The sequence below is a fragment of the Gastrolobium bilobum genome, unplaced genomic scaffold (assembly GCF_033153095.1).
Source record: "Gastrolobium bilobum isolate Gb01-03AN ecotype WA unplaced genomic scaffold, APGP_CSIRO_Gbil_v1 utg16950, whole genome shotgun sequence".
In the NCBI taxonomy this organism is placed as follows: domain Eukaryota; kingdom Viridiplantae; phylum Streptophyta; class Magnoliopsida; order Fabales; family Fabaceae; genus Gastrolobium; species Gastrolobium bilobum.
In genome coordinates, this window is record NW_026896450.1 from 92,097 (window position 1) to 114,230 (window position 22,134).

Sequence of the window (22,134 nt, forward strand, 5' to 3'; positions counted from 1 at the left end):
GTTTGGCTTCCCTTTTCTTTCTTGAGCACAGGTGTAATGAGTGCTTTTCTTTGGAATGGGATTCATATTCAAGTAATCAAATACAATATAAGGCAAAAGCAAAGAGATCGTGACCCTATAAAGTAGTCAAATGCTAAATCTCCTCAGGTCTTGGCAACGCGCAAGCATAAAAGATTCCTTCACCAACATCTAAAATAATCCAAAAAAGGCAACCATAAACAAACCCCTGTGCTCTCAAAGTGTGCTTTTGGGCTCTCTCACCAAATATTTGATAATGACAAGATTAGTGATGTTTCACTGCGCATGTGTCCCCATCTTGTTTTCAATTCCACTATTGATTGGTAAGCAAGAGAAAAATAAAAGAAAACACGCCACAATTAACTTACGGTACTAATGTTGTACTGGTCTTTTTGCTCCAAGACATTTAGTTGATGAGAAATTTTTTGAATACTAAGAAAATGTAATTAATAAGAAAATTGTTGGAAAGTGAGTTTAGTAGGAAAGTTGTTTGGTTGGGCAAAATTTTACCAAAAAAATTGGATTAAATTTTGTAAGTCTTTGTTTAGTTGAAAGTAAAATAATGATGGGAAAATGGATGAAAATGACTAAACTAACCTTTGTACTTAAATGGGTGGAAATGACTAAACTAATCACAAGAGGGTAAATATGTAAGATTTTTTGTTCACCTCTTTTCATTTCCCTAGTTTTCTTGAAATACTACCTCTCAAATGGTAAACTTCAACATAGAAACATCTCCCTTTTTGCATGCAATTCACAATGGATGGGGAAAACATTTTGGTGGACAAGTTTTTGTTTTCCTTCTACCAAACATTGGCAACATGGAATGCTAATATAAGATGGATGGGGATCCAAAAATAAAACCTCAACCAAACACTACCCAAATTTCATATGGGGATACTTCAATTTCCCTCACCCCAGTCCTGCACTTCACTTACTAATAATATGTGGCTTGTCTAACTTCAGATGAGTCTTGGAAGAGACCTATAAGAAATCTCATAATAAAAAGAGGAAAAAAGATGATGAAAAAGTAAACGAAGTACAATATATACGAGATCCCACAACCACAAGGTGTCGTTATTTTGGCTTTATTGGCCGTAGTTCAAGTTTTTTGAAGAGTGGTTTGACATAGCATATTTGAATTCATCGAAAACTGATTTGGCTAAGCAAGGTGAGACGCTCAATCATTTATTTATATCGTGCAATAATTTGTTCAAATAAAATGAAGAGTTAATTATTATTTTTGTCTTAAAAATATAAGCATTATTATTATTAATTTTCGAAGGACTTTTGTCACTAATATAATTTCTCAATAATATAAATTGTTATTATTTTGATCTTCTAAATATTCTTTTAGTTCAAAAAAGCAATTCATTACATTTTGCATAATTAAAAATTTTAAATTAATAATAATTTTTTTTAAGAAAAAAGAAAAACTAAAGTGATGATGCATGTATTTTTTCGATGACAAAAAAAAAAAGGGTTTACTATAAAATAAAATACCCAAAATGAAGTAAAGAAAAGAAAAGAAAAAAATCAAAGTTGCACCATCATAATAATTTCCCTCATATACTACATTTAGACGGACTATACGCTAACTTAACACCCATCTTGTGTAAAATCTAAAAAATAAATAGATATCATTAGGACATAAAATAGGTGTTAAGTTAGCATTGTACTTACTGGTGATTTCCCTTTTAGTGTCATCCCCTTATTTAAGAAACCGGCAACTTCCTATGTCTCAATTTTCAAATTGAAAGGAAAATGAATTTACACAAAGTGAACATGTCAAATAAACAGCAAATGACTTATATGTATAGAAGTCTTTTCTTTTCTTTTTCTTTTTTTTCTTTTCAGGAAAGGGCAACCAGCATTATGTAAAGGTTGTAAATCCTGCATTCTTGATTACTGTCGTACAGTACATTACACAAAGACACCACTACGCTGCTCGTTTCTATTCCCAGATGAGATGCACCTTTCAGCTTGGGCCATATCGTCGTTTAAATAAGGAGTGTCTCTTTGCTGGATCTTTTGGCTTGCTCTTGATCTGTCCGTGGCCTTTGTTACGCCCAGTACTGCATGGGGAAGAAAGCAATCATGACCAAAGACGTATCTAGTTAACAGATCAAGGTTTTTAAGAAATCAAAAAAGCAATTCAACAGCTTGAGATAGAGCAGCACACAGCACACTTTAGTATATCAGGAAAAGAAAGAGGTTAAGACACCTGTACTCCATGTAAACCATCCCCTTTGCGCCTGACATTGCACTCATGGATCCTTGAGAACGACGGGCATTATGAAGAGCTATTTCATCTGAATCTTCTTCTAGTTGCTCTAATCCAACGGCATCATCACCAGCACTCAAAACCTGATAGATACACGTCAGTTATTTCCCAATCAACAATTCAATTCCAAGTCAAAAGGGAATGAGGATGAAAACCTTTCCAAGAAGTGCCAATTGATCCTCAAGATGATGATAGCTCAAACGAGGTCCTTCATCAGATGGAGGCAAGCTTGTAATTACCTGTCAAGTATCATCAAACTATTGATTGAGATACTGACAAGACTGTGTGTGGGGGGCCAACATATTTACAATTACAAATGGTCAAGCTTGGCCTAGGGACTACTGTTACAATTTACAACAGGTTTTCTAAACTACTGCGCTCCACAAATTTAGTCACTTATGCATTAATTAATGAAATGTTTGGTGAGAGGAGAAAGAAAAGTGACCATGTATTTAGACTTGGGTTGAGTCCAAATAGGAAAATATATTAGCTAGTTTCTTTCCTTTCCTTCCATTTCCTTCTCACCAAACATAACGTAACATATCCCGTTTCTGGAGTAATTTATTTGATCAAGCATGTAATATGGTTATAGCAAACATCACATTCACCACAAGAAAGCTTAGAATCATCCAAAAGAGCTTCAGCACTTTCCCACTTGCTTTCAAGTAAATATCAAGGACATAACATTTTACAAGTAGACAGTAGCATCATAGCAAATCAGAAACTGGTTGAAGTTGTTTTACTTAAAAAGAAAAAAAAAAGAGATAGATACGTTATCAAAAGGAAGTTCGTCCCTTCCAAATTCTTATTCTAAATAAGACAACAAATCACTCCTATCCCATCTAACACATTGAAAACTTGGAATACAGTAAAACAAATGTACAAATTCACGTTTCTATAGAGGCAAAAGAACTAGAAGTGCAACACGGAGTGAACCTATAATTAAAAAAAAAAAAATACCTTAAAGCTGTAACCCTGGTCAATTAAAAATTGCTGCCTCTTAGTTGAGTAATACATCTCCTGCAAACACAAGCAGAACAAAATGTACAGTACACCATAGACACCTAGTTCAAGTTTAATTTTGCAATGATGGTACGATCTGTTGATTCAACAGTATATAATATAAAATAAATGTATACCTGGGTATCAGTTGACACAAGGGAATAAAAAAATGCATTATACTCCTCCTTACCCCCTGCCATCCTATCCTGAAGCTTTCCCTGTCATTTAATTGGTTAATTTGAATATGTCAGCCAATCCATTGGCATAATGCATTATTGACAGACAACAATAATATTCAAGCAGCAGATAACTTCCCACTTTACACAACCATCATTTGAAATTTAGAATTCGATGTGTGGGGTTGGTATGGTAAGACAACAATGATAAGAAGTACTTCCAAAGAGGTAATAAAATTACAAAAATAATAATACTTACCAAAACCTACCACTCAGAAATAGTAATACGCATGAGAAAAGTTCAGAAACTGACCTTTGCCCTAAGAATACGACCCAGACGTTGGGCTTCTTGACGCCTTGAACCAGCATGTGAAGAGATCTGAATTATCACATTTGCTTCAGGAATATCAATTGAATTGTCACCCACCTGAGAATATAAGAAAGGATGCAAGGATTAGATTATCAATTGTCACATCATTCATTAAGATGTTAACAGGGAACAGCCCACAATATCAATAATATCAACAGGAAGAACTGGGCAGACACCTATAAAACATACTACATATTTTACAAAACACTAGCTAACCCAAAAAAATTCATGAATGTCAAGATGCTACACCAGTATGTGCTATGACATATCCCGGAAAAGTAAAGCAAATAAGTCTCAAAATAAAACAAGAACAAATACCTTGGACAGAAAAATAGTATTTACATCTTTGCTAGTTTTGAATGCTTGTAGGATTTTTGTCCTCTCAACATGGCTGCACATAACACATATCAGAATATAAGGAATAAAACAGCAGACCCAAAAACACAGATCCAAACAACAAAAAAACAATATATGTCCACAGCACCTTGTAGCACCATATATCATTGGTTTGCGGAGTTTCATGGCATACTCAGTGAGAGCAAAAAGGTTATCAGCAAAGACTATAATTTTATCACCACGTGCCCTTTCATGGTAATTTATGAGAAACTCACACGCTCTGAACTTGTTTGGATTCATCACATAAAGTGCCTGCAGATGTAGAGATCATGAATTTAAGCAAGTAAACTGGGAAAAAATTGAGCAATTAAAAGTTGTATATAAAAAGATTTTCAATTCATTAATAATCCAAACAACCTTAACAGAAAATGCAATCTATCATGGAAAATAATAATCAAATAATCGGCAAAACCCAGACGTCATAATCACTCCTTATAATTTCTACTATAAGATCTACAGTGTTCCAATAGGCCTTACCTGCTTCTTCTTGGAGTTCTCTTTCTTCAAATACTCAGCAAAAAACTCTTTTGTCATTGGACACCATACTTCAGCACACTGTACATTTGCAATAAATCCACCTTTTACTAGATCTAACCAATTTGCCTCGTACAGCTTGGGACCAATTAGGAAGTTCAGATCTGTAATCCTTTCATCCTCTCTCACAAGTGTGGCTGCAATTTGAACAGTCAAGACCTCACTCCCAGCAGAAAAGGCAAAGGTCATAGTCAGGGTGACATTAAACCAATGCATAATGGCATACCTGTGAGCCCGAGTTTGCAGTGAGATTTAGTAAGACTAATGACTTTTCGAAACATATGGGCCGGAACCACATGTACCTGTTTATCATGCCATTATATTATGCATAAGAACAACCTTAAGATTTCAGGCAAAAAGGATGCACCCATAAATTTGCATGATTACCTCATCCATGAGGAGCAATCCCCATTCTCTGTTTCTTATTTCTTCAATGATTTTTTCAGATTCTTCAGACCGTTTCCCACCAAAAGCAACCATATTATATGTCGTCACAACAACTCCAGCATTACCACGGAACCTCTCTTTGCTATCCGATGTGAAACGACAGATCTGTTCATCTCGGATAGTTGACCATAGTTTAAACTGAAAAGCCCATTGATCTACAGAGACAGCATTTGTTGCCAAACAAAGGCAGCTCTTTTTTATCCGGCAAGCTGCAGAAACACCAACTAGGGACTTTCCAGCACCACAGGGTAGAACTATTATACCAGACCTTGCCCTACCTGAGGTGGTAGACAATAAAATTGCACTCAGAAGTAATTTATGTTTCAATGTACATTTGCTGAAGTCATCCAGAAAGGCTTAAAGCTTAACTACAGTAGAGATAAGTTATGCTGATCCAAATATCTTTAACATGATTTTTCAAATGTATGGTACTAACCTAAGAAGCAAGGATACTTCAAATTAGTCGTTGTGCTCGTATCTGACACTTAACGGACACTTCAATACTCTTAGCTACATTTTTGCATTTTTTCACTTTAACTTTTTAGAAATTTTATACAAATATAAATGAAAATATTATAATAATTAGATAGACGCTAGTGTTTTATTAACAGCTGAAAACATTGATTCTCTCTTGTAATTAAAGATTTCTATTTTCTGTTGATTTTATATTGCCTTATCCCTGAATCTGTGCTACCTAGATACTAACACATAAATTTCTATTTAAAAAAAAAACCTAAGAGGATTTTTTTTTTTTTTGGGGGGGGGGGGGGGGGGGTGTAAAATGACTGTATGTGAGTTTAAACTAAACATTAGACCTCCTGCAATCACCACTAGCCCATTCTTGGTGGTTTCCAAGTAAAATAAAAATAAAAATGCAAAAGACCATTGATCCAAAGCTTGCTTACTTCTAAAACATGTTCCAAGGTCTGTATATTTTCTTTTACTAAAACTTCAATTTTCCTTCACAGCACTACATGGTCTAACAATGAGGCTGAAAATTAAAGTCTTGAAAATATGTGCAAAACTGGAACAGTGTGTTTTAGAGCTCAAGCCAAACAATTGAAGAAGTACATTCAATCAATTTAAAATAACAGTTGATGAGCCCTCTAAATTTAACATAGTAAGAGTGAACTGCTAGTGACACATGTCCTTGCAAAAGCTGTCAGCCTTACCATTTCCAAACATTTTACTGAGGCTCTTTTCTTGATATGGCCGTGGTTGTGCTTGAGGTTTTAGTTCCATGTCTAGGTCTGGGTTCACCTGCAGCATTAAAAGAAAAATACTGCATGAGTAGCAGATAAACATTTTAAACTCCATGACCATAAATTTGCAAGTTGTTCTCAGAAATTGCAGAACAGTATTCTATTATTTTCTGATTATACTGATGCACACATAGGCTGGATTAATACAAAGTCAACCTTTAAAAGGGAAATAATTTAATGTCAGAATCCCTATTTTTGGGAATTCCTATTTGACTAAAGATACAATTAAATGTGCCTAATTCTAGGAATGAAATCTGTTACTAATACAGATGACAGAATCAGATTGTTCACATCATAGCATGACCCGGCTTTCTCCCACTCCCCCTTTAGCTGTTGATTAGGCATTATCCATTCCCAGCTTGGTTACGATGTTTTGAAATGATGAATTGCTTAATCCCTTGGTGACTATGTCAGTCAGCTATCCTTGTGAAGTCACATAGTATGTGATACGTCCCCACCCTACACCCAATCATATCAGTATGCAAATTAATCCACTCTCTAATTTTTACTTATAAAATCTCTGTCAACCTCAGAGTGCTTTGTGTGGTCATATTGTCCCTAATTAGTAGCATTGGTTCCTCCCACAAAAACGGGGTGTGGGCTATGCCCACTCACTCTAAACTCTGCCTCTGATCGTGCCACCACATTCTTTTTTTTTCCTTCTCCAAGTCACCATGTTGCCCCCGCAGAAGGTACAGTACCTTGTAGTTGATCTTCTATCGCTTGGTGACCTAGCATAGTTTGCATCATTACATGCCTCAAGCACCACTCCTTTAATTCTTTTAAATAAAATACCTTTTCCCCAGTGCCCCCTTGAGATACTGTAGTATCCAATGGGCTACTTGTAAGTGGATTTCCTTCAAGTTATGCATGAATTGACTAATCACATTTACTGCATAAGCTATGTCCAGTCTCGTGTGGGATAGATAAATAAGTCTTTCCACTAGCCATTGATATAATTCCTTGTCGACTGTAGAGTCTTCCACCGTTGGTCCAAGTTTCAATTTCGAATCTATAGAGGTGCTAGCTGGTTTGCATGCCTGTTTTGCCAATTAAATTAAGGAAATCTATGAAATATTTATGTTGGGAGATGAAAATTTCACGTCTGGAATGAGAAACTTCAATTCCATTGGACTCTTGAATCCCAAGAATTCTGTAGTCAAGCAATTAATAAGATGTTTTGATGTGAGGATAGCCTACCCTCAAAAGGATTTAGGTCTAAAGTAGCAGGGCTCGGGTGTTTTAAAAACTGTGCCTATTTTTTCTCAACTATCCCATTTTGTTGTGGGGTATTAAGACAAGAGAACCCGTGTAAGATTCCCTCTATCCGAAAGAATGTGGTTGAAGTAAACCATGGAATTGTCTACCCAAAGCCACTTTATGCTGATCCCAAATTGGCTTTAACAATTACTCCAGGAAGAAACAATTCTAATTTCGGACTGGTGATTTTAAGTAGAAAGATCCAAGTTACACAAGTACAATCATCAATGAAAGACAAAAATCAATTTGCCCCATAAACATTAGGAATAGAATAAGGACCCCAAACTAGCTGGAAAATTTAGACACTTGTATTTGGAAAGTTCACAAATTTCACCATGAAAATTGTCAGCATTTAGGTGTGTAAATAAAGAGGGAAATACACTCTTAATAATTTTGGAATGAAAGTGTCCCAATCTATGATGGAGGAGCCAAATTCCTTCTTTATTGGAGGAAGCACAATTGGAATTGAGAGAGTGTGGTATTCTGCCCTTGATCATGTGCAATTGACAAGATGTTTCAAGGTAGTGGAGAGTGGAGACCGTCTTGTTCCTTAGCACATCCAATCATCTTCCCCAAATCCTTGTCCTAAGAATCCCTGTTTTGGGATTTCTTAATTGACTAAAGGATACAATTAAATGTGCCTAATTCTAAGAATGAATCTGTTACAGAATACTTCCTAGTATAGATGACAGAATCAGCACAGCATAGCATATCACGGCTTTCTCACAATTAACATCACTAAACATATTGATTATAATCTTCAAAGTTTTTACAAGTATAGAAAGCATTACTCACTGTATCATTTCTGAAGTCATACTCCTCCAACATGGGATAATTTAGTGCATTTGGCAAGCAACGTTGCTTTACGTTTTCAACCTGTATATAAAGTGAAAAATTTAAATAGAATAATTTGATGTAAAGTAATTGCAAATTACAGCATTCTAATTTCTGATAACAATCTAGTCTACACTTTAGACAGCTGTCATTAAATCTGCCAAAAAAAAAATTGATTTTCTAAGCTTCTTGTAGTGAAACTCATGGAATATTTTGGCACTATATTAATCAAGTATTGGGGAATTATACAATACAACCAATGCACCCCTGAAGTGACATAAAGTTGGCCCAAAAATTAGGAAAGATGAAGTCTATCATTTTGGTGCTGATTGGTAGTAGAAAAAATAAGGGACGTAGCTTAGGATCTTAGACGCCACCTGAAGTATTTACATTTATGGCTTTGGCAATTAAAAAGTACACAGAACAACATCAGAGCTGCAGCATAGCGAAGTAAGAACTTAGCATTAAAAAGTATTTGGCTAGTTCCGATAGCTGTATACATTTAAATTTTGTTTTCTTAAGTTCAATTAAATTAATTCATTCATTGTCTTTTTCTGAGACGTGAATGACCTAATCTTGCATCAATTTTTTATGACAAGTGACAGATCATTTATTCAACTTTGTGGTCCATTACGTGGTAATATCACGGAAACTCGGAAACAAAGAGATTAAGGGTATTGGAGTAAAAAATACTGCAAAATTACACCTACATTACCTGAGAAGGATCAATTTCAAAAGAATGAGCTTCTTTCTCTTCTGCAGCCGCTGCCACTTCTGCTTCATTTAGCAACTCGTCATGAGTGCCTCCAATTTCACCTGCTGCTTTGCTGATTGTAAATCCATCTCCATTTGCACCCTAAAAAAAACATCTATGGATTCTGAATTTCATTTGTGTATGGGAAGGGGCAGCAATAAGAAGAATGCACACAAATGCAATTCACAGCCAAAACTCTAAATTTTTAGTGGTCAATACTCTACAAAAGCAGAAAAGACCTATGAGCAACCAATTCAATATCACATGGTAGCACTTTAGAAGAATGTCTAATGTATGAACTAGCGTTGTCAAAATAGATATCAGACAGCAATGAAGGAGGTCAGTCCAATTATGTCCCATCCATTCACAAGGAAATACTAGAAATATAGTTACATGTAGGATAGCAAATCAGCCAAGAATATCTAAGGGTCGTGCATTGGGAACATAAATAATTTTGTACACATCACCAAGGCCTATAGTAATAAATCCAGTTATATTTATCTGGACACAATAAAGACATTAAACAAAAGGTCAAGCTATACCACCCAAACGTGTCGAACAGAGCCCCACAAACAAAGAATGTGATGACAAACCTCAGAAGTAATCCTAGCTCGAGATATAGCTTCATCCCTGAGCAATGTCTTCAATACCTATAAGGTTTGTTAGATGAACCGCGTGAGATCTTACCAAAGGATTCACGGTGATTGGAAAGGACAACATGAGACATGGGGGATAGTGAGAGCAATATTTATATACCTCTGGAAATGGAGATTCAACAAAGTAGCGATTCTTCTTAAGCACGAGTTTTACTTTGCCATAATTTGCAGTAGAATCATGTATAAATTTAATCATCTCTTTGGGAAGCTTGGTCTTAGATAACTTGTTCAAGACAGATATGACTGTTTCTGTTTCTAGACCAACAGAAACCGCCGCATACAGCGAGTGCGGAGTAAGGTTGTATTCATGCATTGACTCCGGCCTATCAATCATCATTATCACACATATCAAGCACATAAGTACCAATCTAATAGTTTAACATGCCACTGCACTTTCCCATAATAATATTTTCTACCTGCAAACAGGCTCGGCGATGGCAATAAGAAAATCGTAAGCTTGCTTATACAAAGGAGAGAAGGTCTCGAGGAATATGCGGCCATTGTCACAAGCCCACAAAGGGCGATTGAGATGATCCTGTTTCAGCTCTAATTTGCTAAAATCCTTCGTTCTCCTTTCTGTTTCACGCGAAAACCCTCAATCCGATATCATCGTGCGTGACGCAAAATAATAATCCCCCAAAAAACAACACTCTAATCCTACGGAGAGGTTAAGTCTTTAAATAGAAATAGATCGTAAATGAACATTACCGTCATCGTTGTATGCTTCTTCGCCGCCATATACGTCATCATCATCGGCGATTCCTTTTCGGGAATCTTCCTGCTGTGAACAATGTGAGAAACGCGATAATTAAGAAAGAAAGAAAGTACGAAAGAAAGATCAGAGATGAACTAACGAATTTAGCAGATGCTTTGAGCTTTTTGAATGGTCTGTTTTTGTCACCTACAAATATGAAGTTGAAAGAGCATAATTATTTCATGTATTTGATTCGATAGATGGATTACAAATTCAGAACGAATTGCAAATTACCGTGTCCCATTGATCCAATGAATTAGATTAGGGTATGAATCTTTCTGTTTATTTTTATTTTATTTTATTTTTCTTCCTCTCTAGATAGAGCACAGCAGCAACTGAGAATTAAGAATGCGAATCAATGAATTTAGAAAAGAACGAGGGAATCTGCTTATTTATACATCCATTCATTCCGTTACTGACTGCTAATTACATTGGGAGGCAGAAGACGGTGCAGGTCGAGTGTGCAAATGCTCCCACCCATATTTGTTGTGGCCCACAACAAATATGGGCCGGCCCAAAACCTAAATGGAAAGGTATCATTCTTAAATTTATTTATTTATTTATTACAACGTGTTACCTATCTGTGTTACGACGGACGTCATGTACATGCGAGAAATCGTAAGATTCTTTGGCTCTACTAACATTTGTTGAAGTCGTAATGAGCTATTTCATTTCAAAAAAAATTCCATTTTATGTGGCTAAGAAACAAAGGGTGGAAGAAACCACCATGATATTGTCAATGCAGCATAATTTTGACTATGGTGCGATTGTTAACCATTTTTATGAAGAGAAATTTCCGTTTACTATTTGCTATGTCTGATTCAGCAAAAGACCTTGTTTGGAAACGACAAACTTGAGCACAAAGGACGACCCCCATTTGCAATGCCACGTCTGATAAAGGATCACCTCTACTGATAAAGGCATGGGGCACGGCTTTCAAGTTCCCCCCCCCCCCCCTAAAGAAGCATATTTACATATAAAAATTAGGTTTAAATTATCTCCTTTTATAGAAGACAACTATCTTATGTTAGTGAGACATAAAAAGTTGTGTCATTCTTTTTTTATTTTTTTTTATTTTTAAAAAATGATGAGACCCACGTAACTTGTTTCTATGCATGAGGTAAGTTATCTTCTATTGAAGTAGATTAATAAATCCCATAAAAATTATAAAACAATCCTTTGTTAATCTTGCTTTTGGGCTGAAAAAAACCAAGCAGACATAATTAAATATGAAAAAGGTCAAAAAAAATTCTTTAATTTGCTATAAACTGTTAAAGTTTCCATATTTATTTATTATTATTTATTTCCTTATTTTAAGTGTTTCTTATTTTATTATAAATAAGATTTAATAATTTGTTTTGTATATCATTTTGTATCGCGTCAATATATAAAATACCATCGAAGACAATTTGTATGATCCGTATATTCTAAAGATATGTCGAATAATTTTTTTTAAAAAGTGTCATGCGTGATTAGTAAAGGCGTGTAATATGTGATTTATAAATAAGAAAAACATAAATCAATATATGAATCTTAAAATAAGATAAAAAAAATTTAGAATGATATTCTATTATTCTTTATTTATTTATTCTATGTTTTCTCATATTATTAAAGGAAGGTAAATTGAGTTAGGTCCGAAGCGTTGATCAACTGAAAAGCGGGTACAGCAGTGGAAGTGAACGGCCGAGATATGTTGAAGAATGATAAAAGGGAATGAAGGGGGTAAGTGGAAGAATTTTCAATTTTATGTGCTAAGGCTTTTCTCGTACACGTAACCCTGTACTGCACTGCACTCGCGCACACACGCACACACACCAACACCTCATCATGTCAAATACAAACGAAAGCAACAACTCGCTCAGTTTCTTCTTCATCTCTTGCTGAATTTCGGTTTCAATTCTCACCGTTATTCTCAATCTCGAGGTTCAAACCTCCATCGCCAATCCTCTTTTTCTTTTATTTTCGGACTCATCAGTTGCGCTTATCTTCCTTTTCCTTCGTTTTTAGCTCAACTATCCAATACTGTACGTGTCTTTTTTTAGTTTTTTATTTTTATTTTTATCTAATTTATTGCTGTTTTTTTTTTTCTCTCTCTCTCTGTTTTCTGTCGGTTGATGCTTGATCATTGTTTTGAATTGAATTCGTTGAAATTACGTATAAGATTTATATGTTAGGCCTCTCTATTAATCGCTGTTTTTAAGTTTCAAATCATGGCTTATTCTGATTGTTTTGCTTGTGTTCTCGCTTGATGAATTGGATTGTGTTTTGGAAAGTTGGGTATTATTATTCTCTTTCGGTGTGGGTGGAGTATTTTCCACGCACGCACGATCGTAAATTTGCAATTACTATATTATTCTCTCTCTCTTTCTTTTTAGTGCGTGTATATCTTAAGCGTAAAATCTTACTTTTATATTAATTAATTATCTAAAGGAGTTGTGCATTTTTATGGTGATGAAGGTGAAATGATGCACCCAGTGCCAATAGTTATTTTTGGGTGCTGCAGATAAGGCGATATGGGCTGTTGGTGCTGTTGTTGTTCTTCCAAGGAAACTGAATTGAGCGCTCCACCTGCATACTATTATGTCAGTATCCTTATCGTATTTGAATTTCATGCTTTTGTTATTTTCTGCTTTTGCTTAACTTTATTTTTCGAGAAGCATGTTATTGTTGTGGCACATGCATAGCTTTCACTGATTATTCCATTTGATTCGGTTGGAAAACTTTCCAATAATTAAGATTCGTTGATTTATATTTATCAACCTCAAAAAGTAGTAGAAGAAATGACTATTTAGCTTGCGTGATAGACCTGTGATTTTTATACTTGGAAGATGTTTGTAACTCAGTTTGCTACCTACTGACGGAAGGTTTTAGAGTATTCTCAATGAAGTCTGTCCCTGTGAGGAAAGAAACCGATCTTGAGAGAAGTGGATGAGTTTATGGTCCTCCGTTTATTAGAAACATCTAATTGATTCTCCAGTGATAATTGCCATTAGTTTCGTCCATTTAGGAACTAAAATGGTGTCACCCTGAGGACCAATTTAATGGCATAACGTTGAAGGACCAGTTTTATGTATTTATGAATGGAGGACCAACCTGATACCACCTATATAGAGGATCAAATTGGATGTTTTAACTCTTGAAAAAAAAAAAAAATTAACCAGAACATATAATATGGACCTTTATATTTTTGGTTAAATGAGATTTTTGAAGTTTGCTTCTTGTAATTATGAGTTTATAATTGCTTTCGGCTGTTTATCTCTGATAGTTGTGCAATCAATCTGGGATAACATTTCTTCGTTTACTGAATTCTCTCACCAGTACCCAAGAGCATCAGAGGAGCATGTTCCACTATCATCTCACCAGGGTGCTGCCTCTGCTTTCTTTGGGAGGCTGTTGGTTGATACTAATCTAGATACTTCTAGTCCTAATACATATAGACCACCTCCTCCTCCTATCCCTTTCAATGTTACGTTAGGTGCCGCTCAAACTCCACCTGTGGCTCAAGAAATTTATGGTGACAAGAATAATACATCCTTGCATTCCTCAAATTCTAATTCAGTTCAAGAACTAGTTGCTGGAGACAATCATGGGAACTCAGCTAAGTTGGAAGAGCTGAAGGAATCAGAGTGCAAAGTTCAGACTGATCTAGAACAAGACTTGGCAAAGGATTCTGAAATTGAACTTCCAAAGTTGGGAGAACCTATAAATTTAGCAGAAGAGGAAGATGCATGCCCAATTTGTTTAGAAGGTGAAGTTGTCTCAGCTTCTTAATTTAATTTCTATTGACATTTATCCTGTTTTTGGTTTAAATATGAGAGTTGTTGATGGATCTGTATCTTTTTATCCTAGCAGAGTATGATGCAGAGAATCCAAAACTTACCACAAAATGTGACCATCATTTTCACCTTGCTTGCATTCTGGAATGGATGGAAAGAAGTGAAACTTGTCCTGTGTGTGATCAGGTTTCTCCCAATCATTCCCAATTTCCGATCTATCTTTAGATTTTTTGTAAACATGCCCATATGAATATGATACTTTTTTTTTTTATGCAGGATATGGTTTTCAATCCTCCCATTGAATAATACATATCAACTTAGGAGTTCAAATAAACTGTGAGATAGCTTTTGAGAAGCAAGGTTACAAAATCATGAGTCCACTATTCTAGCAACCCGAGCGAGCATATGGCTGTATTTTGATTGTTTTGTTTTGAGTTTCCTGAGGATTTATTCCATTTTTTATGCAGAGTCCCTTGTGTTGGTTACAGGAAATTAAAGGAAAGTAAAATGTTCTCTTTTCATAGTTTTCAATTAGAAAGTTAAAGTGATATCAGGATACTACAGGCCATGCCTTGCATAGATTATCTTAATTCTTAGGAGACAGTATAATTGCAACACAGAATGATCAATATGATTTTTCGTTCTTCTCTTATTGTTAGACTATCAGACTCTTGTTATATTTGTCAAAGAATGATCCGATGCTTTCACTTTCGTTGTCTTGCGATCATCTTTTATATTTAAATTATGTGGTTTAGCTGACAAGCATTGGACAAGAATGATCACATGGAATGATATTTCTGGGTTTGGTCGAAGACAAATAATAGCTCTTAGCTCATTCCATTGCGCATTTCCGTATGTATTCGTTTACGGGTTTCCTTATTATGACTGCTTACTACTCTTCTCCAACCTGAGTTTCATAGGGCCTGCTTGGTGTATATGCTTGGTGTATAGGATAAGATAATGTATGATAATATAAGACTTGATTGTATTATACTTGATTAAATTTTAATATTATTCAGTATTTGACATGATGACATTGTAGAAGATAATATATTGTATAAGATAATACTATTTATTATTTGGAAATGCATTGAATAATACTAGACATGATAAAAATAAATATTTTTGACAAAAATATACTTTAATAACAAAACGAAAATCTTGTATGAATCAAATTCAAATTTCAAATTGAAGTATTACTTCAATTTTGAAGTGCATAGTGGTTGTATATTTTTAATGTTTAATTAAAATTGTTTTCATGAAATTAGGTGCAAAAGCTTCAATCATCGCCATCAATGGCATCCATTGATTAATTTTTCGTTTGCATTCTATTCTATATTATATACATAGACAAGAACGAAGCGAAGAAGCGAAGTATGTCAAAAATCCATATCCACAATCTTCAATCGGAAGCTCTTGTGGAGGTTGCAGCGGAAAGAGCAGCTAAGGTGCATTAAGGGCGAGCACATGTAGGTTCACTTTTGTTGGTGGCTCTGACGTTTGACCACCTCGCCGGGGCCAGTGCTGGCGACGGAGATGGAATTGTTCAGGGAAAGGGAGGTGGGTTTGTGGCGTATCCAGTGAAGGTAATGCTTGAACAAAAAATGAAGAAAGAAGAGGATGAAGAAGAAAGAGGTAGAAAGGGAACTGAATAATTACCCTTATACATTAATCCCTTATTAGGCCTAATTTCACTCTCGAAAAGGCATGTTTGGTGCATAGTATAAGATAAGGTCTGATAGTATAAGACCTGATAGAATTTTAATACTATCTAGAGTTTGGCACGGTATTGTATAAAATAATATATTGTATAAGATAATATCATCTAGTATTTGATAATGTACTGTATAATATTATATATGATGAAAATAAATATTTTTAATAAAAATATCTTTTAATAAAGAATTTATATAATTCTTCAAAAAATGTCATATGATATTAATTTTTATAAAAATTTATTGATCATGTGTCCATAATATAAATTTTTATAAAAATAAAAATATTCAATATTTTAAAAATTAATATATTGAAAAATATATTTTTATTTTAATAGATTAATATTAAAATAATATATTAATTTTTGAGAATTACATTGGTCAACGATGTTAATACATCAATCTCTTATCAGGCCTTATCCCCCACCCTTAGGCCGGATTAAGTTATACATCGTTTTGATGTATTAAGGGCATGTTTGGTGCATAGTATAGAATAAAGCCTGATAGTATAAGACCTAATAATATAAGGCCTGATTGAATTTTAATACTATCAAGCGTTTGGCACTGTATTGTATAAAATAATATATTGTATAAGATAATATCATCTAGTATTTGGTAATGCACTGTATAATACTATATATGATAAAAATAAATATTTTTAATAAAAATATCCTTTAATAAAGAATTTATATAATTCTTCAAAAAATGTCATATGATATTAATTTTTATAAAAATTTATTGCTCAATGTGTCCAAAATATAAATTAATTTTTATAAAAATAAAAATATTCAATATTTTAAAAATTAATATATTGAAAAATAAATTTTTATTTTAATAGATTCATATTAAAATAATATATTAATTTTTGAGAATTACATTGGTCAACGATGTTAATACATCAATCTCTTATCAGGTCTTATCCATCACCCTTAGGCCAGATTAAGTTATACATCGTTTTGATGTATTAAGATATTATGTTGTATAAACTTATATTATACGATGGTCATACCAAAAAATTGAAAATGTCATAGCATATAGTATAAGCTTATACTATCATGCCTTATACGTCACACCAAACAGGCCCTAAGTTATACATCATCTTGATGTATTAAGGGATCCTGCTGTATAACCTTATACTATACGATAGTCACGCCAAACAACTGAAAATGTCATAATGTATAGTATAAGTTTATACTATCAGGCCTTATACATCAGACCAAATATGCCCATATTTTTAGAACAAAATTTAATGAAGGATTAATTATCGCATTTGTGGTACTTGAGAATATGAAAATATAAATGTTGTATATTGTGTATTGAAATAATACAAAGGTGTACAATATATAAAGACCTTAATGGACTTAAAAGAAAAGTCCAGACCTAACTCATATCCTAAAATAAGGAAATAAATATTTACATATAAGAATGTAATAAATACAGATAATATTTTTATTTCTAATACTCCTCCTCAAGCTGGCGCGTATATATTATAAACTCTCAGCTTATTACATATGTAACCCATTTGGGGACCTCCAAGAGCCTTGGGAAAAATATCTACAAGTTGATCATTGGAATTGACAAATGTTCTCTTGATATCTCCTGACTGAATCTTTTCTCTAACAAAGTGACAATTAATTTCTATATATTTGGTCTTCTCGTAAAAACTGGGTAAGAGGATGTGTGCAATGTAGTTTGATTGTCAAAAATGAGTTTCATAGATCGTTGTTCACTTAGATGTAGTTCCTTAATCAATTGTCTCAACCAAATGAGCTCATAGGTTGCATTTTCCATTGCCTGATATTTTATCTCAACACTTGACCTGGCTACCACAGTTTGCTTCTTATTTTTGCAAGAGATCAAAATACCTCCAAGGAGGATACAATACCTCGAAGTGGAGGATCTGTCTGAATGAGAACCTGCCCAATTAGTGTCTGAATAGCTACACACATCTGTATTCCCTTTATTTGTCTATAATAAACCTCTTCCTGGTGATTTTTTGACGTATCAGATAATCTTGATAATTGCATCCCAATGAGAGTCACAAGGAGAATCAATGAATTGACTTGCCACACTAATTGCAAAAGAGATGTCCGACTTTGTCACAGTAAGATAGTTCAACTTTCCAACTAATCTGCGATAACGACTGGGGTCTGCCAATGGCTCACCCTGTCCGGGTAATAGCTTGACATTAGGATCCATAGGTGTATCAATGTGCTTACATCCCAACATAATAGTCTCCTCTAGGATATCCAAGGCATACTTTCTCTAACAAATGGAAATATACTGCCTGGATTATACCACTTCGATCCTTAAGAAATAATGAAGTCTGCTAAGGTCTTTTGTCTGAAATTAACTGAATAAGTACCTCTTTAACTGATCAATCTCAGCTTGATTGCTGTCAGTAATAATGATGGCATCAACATAGACCAAGAGGTAGATGCATTGATCAGAAGAGCTACACCGGTAGAAAATAGAATGATCGACTTCACTTCGAATTAAACTGAAGGCTTGAACAGCAGAACTGTAGCGACTAAATCAGGCCCGAGAAGACTGCTTCAGGCCATATAAGGCCCAAGAAGTCTGTCCAAGTGCCATTGAAGTAAAGTGCAGCATTTCATTAATCATGCCATCATTTTCTTTTGATTTCTTTTGTAATTCTGGACGTAGGGAGGTTGGCCTACAATATCTGGGCGATTTGGATTGTTGTGAGTGTTTGTGATACAAGTGGAATGATCCTAAGGGGCTTAGGTTGAGCGTGATCAAGGTTTGGTCACAGGTCTTGTAAATCGATTTTTCAAGTACCGGTTGGGAGCTTGAAGAAAGTGGAACGGTCGGCCTCAGTCTGGATGTAGCTCTTAAGTGGTTGGAGAGTGAATCAGGATAAATCTTGGTGTTTTCTTCTCTTTTCCCTATCCTTTTATTTTTCGATGCATATAACTCGTATTTGATTCATTATATATAATGATTTGAATCTATTTTAGAGGCGGGGAATGTTTGTTTATTGATCAAATTCGTTCTTACATGTTTGGTTGAAAAGGGTTTCAAGATTTTATTATTTTTATCTCTCTTCTCTTATCTTTTTTATTACCGCTGCTATATCACTGTTATTGCATGTTATATGGTATATTTTGAATTTATTTTATGATGGGAAAGGTTTAGTTTCTATTTCAATTCGTTTTGCATTGATTTCTTGAAAAAAGGGTTTGATTTTCTTTGTTTCTTGCAAAAGAAGTAAAACAAAATTTACCCCTTCTTGTGTTATTGTTTAGCCATTTTTTCTATACATTTACCGAAGTGTTAAAATTGACATTTTATATTATAGCTTCTGTTTAATAATAAATTATGTTGCATTTAATACCATAAAGTGATGTTAACAAGTCGGTTGCAAACACGGTGTTGCACAAATCATTTAAATTAATTTTTTTTATTATTGTAGAATTAATTATGATCCTAAATAAATTAATTGCATTTTAAAAATTTTCTTAAATTTTTTAATAAATAAAGGTAATAAAAAAGAATCCAATTGGCATGAAATATCGAGACACACACATTAATCTCTTAGGCATGCATTGCACATATTATTCATATTAAATATCTATAATTTTGATGGATAAAATTTTAATATACATATATTTAAAATAATATATTTTGATTTCAAAAAATTATAAATTAATATACTTTAAGAGAGGTGATGAACTTAAGTTAATACAAGGTGAATGAATCTTACAATCGTGGAAGCCTGAAAGTGTCATTGCTAAACAGATAAAAGTTAGAATAAAGTCTCTTTTGCATCCCTAACAAAAAAAACGATTCTCACTTTAGTCTCTTACAAAAAAAAAAATTAGTCGTCTGGTCCCTATGAAATTCGAAGTGGACCCATTTTAGTCCTTTTGAGGGACTAATGTGGGTCTTTTTTGAATTTGTGAGGGATCACGATTTCAACTAAATGAGTTCACTTTGATTTTCTTAGAGATCTCGGGACTATTTTTTTTGTAAGGGACTAAAATGGGGACCGTATTTTTTGTCAAGGACCAAAAGAGGCTTTACTCTAAAAGTTATTGATAACCGGTTTATTTTTCTCAAAAATAGACATTGATGGGAAGCTTTGGCACCTCAATGTTAACTCTTTGATACCTGAGGCTATAGTATGTACCAAGAGTTAGGTTGTTCACCTATTAAAATGATACGTGAGCAAGGTTCAAAACATCACAATACATATCATTCCATATCCAGTGTGGGCGTTTAAAGTATTGAGAGAACTTCTCTTGTTAAAAAAAAAATATTGAGAAATTTTTCCCTAATATGACAGAATCAGAAAATACGCACCTTTGTTGATTCATTGAATCTTAACATTCAAAGAACTCCCAAATAAAATATGTCCCACGTCGAAATATCACAAATACCACCCCGTCCTGGACTGTTGTAAGGAAAATTATAACAAAACACATACAATTAATAAATTACAACCTTAAACAAGAATAAAATTAATAATTAATTAATAAATATTTAATTTATTCTAAAAAAAATTAGTCTTTAATTTTATTTCAAAAAAATATTTAATTAAATATATTTAATAGTACGGGCCGACCTAAACGAATCGAAAGATAGGCCCGGCCCATCCATTAAATAACCCTAGTTATTTATTAGCAAACCCTAGTTATTTATTAGCATGAGTAACTCTGAATTTTTTATTTTATTTTATTACATATTTATACTAAGATCTTCAAGGAGAATAAGGTAAGAGAAAAGCCCTCGAAAGAACAACGGTCTTTTTATGTTGGATAATTTCCACCTTAGTCATTTATTTGGTGTTGTATTTGTGCTTCACTGTCTTCATTTTCATTTGCAGCATTCAAATCTAGCTTCAGTTTGTGCCATCCTCCACTGATCAATACTCAATATTCTCAGGTTCTAATTTTGATTTTGTCTCTCCTCAAATCTTCATATGTACCTCTATCTCTCTCCTAATGCGATAACGTATAGTATAAGTTTATACTATCAGGCCTTATACATCAGACCAAATAGGCCCATATTTTCAGAACAAACATTCAGATTAATGAAGGATTAATTATCGCATTTGTGGTACTTGAGAATATGAAAATATAAATGTTGTATATTGTGTATTGAAATAATACAAAGGTGTACAATATATGAAGACCCTAATGGACTTAAAAGAAAAGCCCAGACCTAACTCATATCCTAAAATAAGGAAATAAACATTTACATATAAGAATGTAATAAATACAGATAATATTTATCTTTCTAACACTCTTCCTCAAGATGACGCGTATCTATTATAAACTCTCAGCTTATTACATATGTAATCTATTCGGGGACTTCTAAAAGACTTGGCGAAAATATCTGCAAGTTGATCATTGGAATTGATAAATGTTGTCTCGATATCTCCTGACTTAATCTTTTCTCTAACAAAGTGACAATTAATTTATATATGTTTGGTCTTTTCATAAAAAATGGGTTAGAGGATATGTGCAGTGCAGCTTGATTGTCACAAATGAGTTTCATGGGTCGTTGTTCACATAGATGTAATTTTTTAATCAATTGTCTCAGCCAGATGAGCTCATAGGTTGTATTTTCCATTGCCTGATATTCTACCTCAGTACTTGACCTGGCTACCACAGTTTGCTTCTTATTTTTGCAGGAGATCAAAATTTCTCCAAGGAGGACACAATACCTCGAAGTGGAGCTTCTGTCTGAAGGAGAACCTGCTCAGTTAGCGTATGAATAGCTACACACATCTGTATCCCCTTTATTTGTCTATAATAAACCTCTTCCTGGTGATTTTTTGATGTATCGAAGAATCTTGATAATTGCATCCCAATGAGAGTCACAAGGAGAATCAATGAATTGACTTGCCACGCTAATTGCAAAAGAGATG

General features: G+C 34.0%; 2 protein-coding genes across 4 annotated transcripts; one reads left to right on the forward strand and one right to left on the reverse strand.

Moving 5' to 3' along the window:
• Window positions 1-1,802: 1,802 nt before the first annotated feature.
• LOC133299830 (general transcription and DNA repair factor IIH helicase subunit XPB1-like) lies at window positions 1,803-11,102 on the reverse strand. 2 transcript variants are annotated; one of them, XM_061499325.1, is made up of 21 exons: window positions 10,982-11,102; window positions 10,848-10,894; window positions 10,702-10,771; window positions 10,410-10,569; window positions 10,094-10,316; window positions 9,931-9,987; window positions 9,602-9,610; window positions 9,299-9,439; window positions 8,545-8,625; window positions 6,400-6,487; window positions 5,168-5,505; window positions 5,007-5,082; window positions 4,724-4,917; window positions 4,335-4,498; window positions 4,169-4,241; window positions 3,794-3,907; window positions 3,442-3,522; window positions 3,263-3,322; window positions 2,458-2,541; window positions 2,243-2,385; window positions 1,803-2,093 (listed from the first exon to the last, which is right to left on the reverse strand). In XM_061499325.1, exons 1-21 carry the CDS (start codon window positions 10,989-10,991, stop codon window positions 1,997-1,999), a joined length of 2,310 nt encoding a protein of 769 aa, XP_061355309.1. In that variant the 5' UTR covers window positions 10,992-11,102; the 3' UTR covers window positions 1,803-1,996. The 2 variants fall into 2 exon arrangements, with proteins under 2 accessions (XP_061355309.1, XP_061355308.1); XM_061499324.1 differs by lacking the exon at window positions 9,602-9,610.
• Window positions 11,103-12,525: 1,423 nt separating this feature from the next.
• LOC133299836 (probable E3 ubiquitin-protein ligase RHB1A) lies at window positions 12,526-15,233 on the forward strand. 2 transcript variants are annotated; one of them, XM_061499335.1, is made up of 5 exons: window positions 12,526-12,670; window positions 13,205-13,329; window positions 14,066-14,495; window positions 14,600-14,709; window positions 14,800-15,233. In XM_061499335.1, exons 2-5 carry the CDS (start codon window positions 13,261-13,263, stop codon window positions 14,827-14,829), a joined length of 639 nt encoding a protein of 212 aa, XP_061355319.1. In that variant the 5' UTR covers window positions 12,526-12,670; window positions 13,205-13,260; the 3' UTR covers window positions 14,830-15,233. The 2 variants fall into 2 exon arrangements, with proteins under 2 accessions (XP_061355319.1, XP_061355318.1); XM_061499334.1 differs by having other exon boundaries at window positions 12,531-12,771; window positions 14,800-15,232.
• The last annotated feature ends 6,901 nt before the right edge of the window (window positions 15,234-22,134 follow it).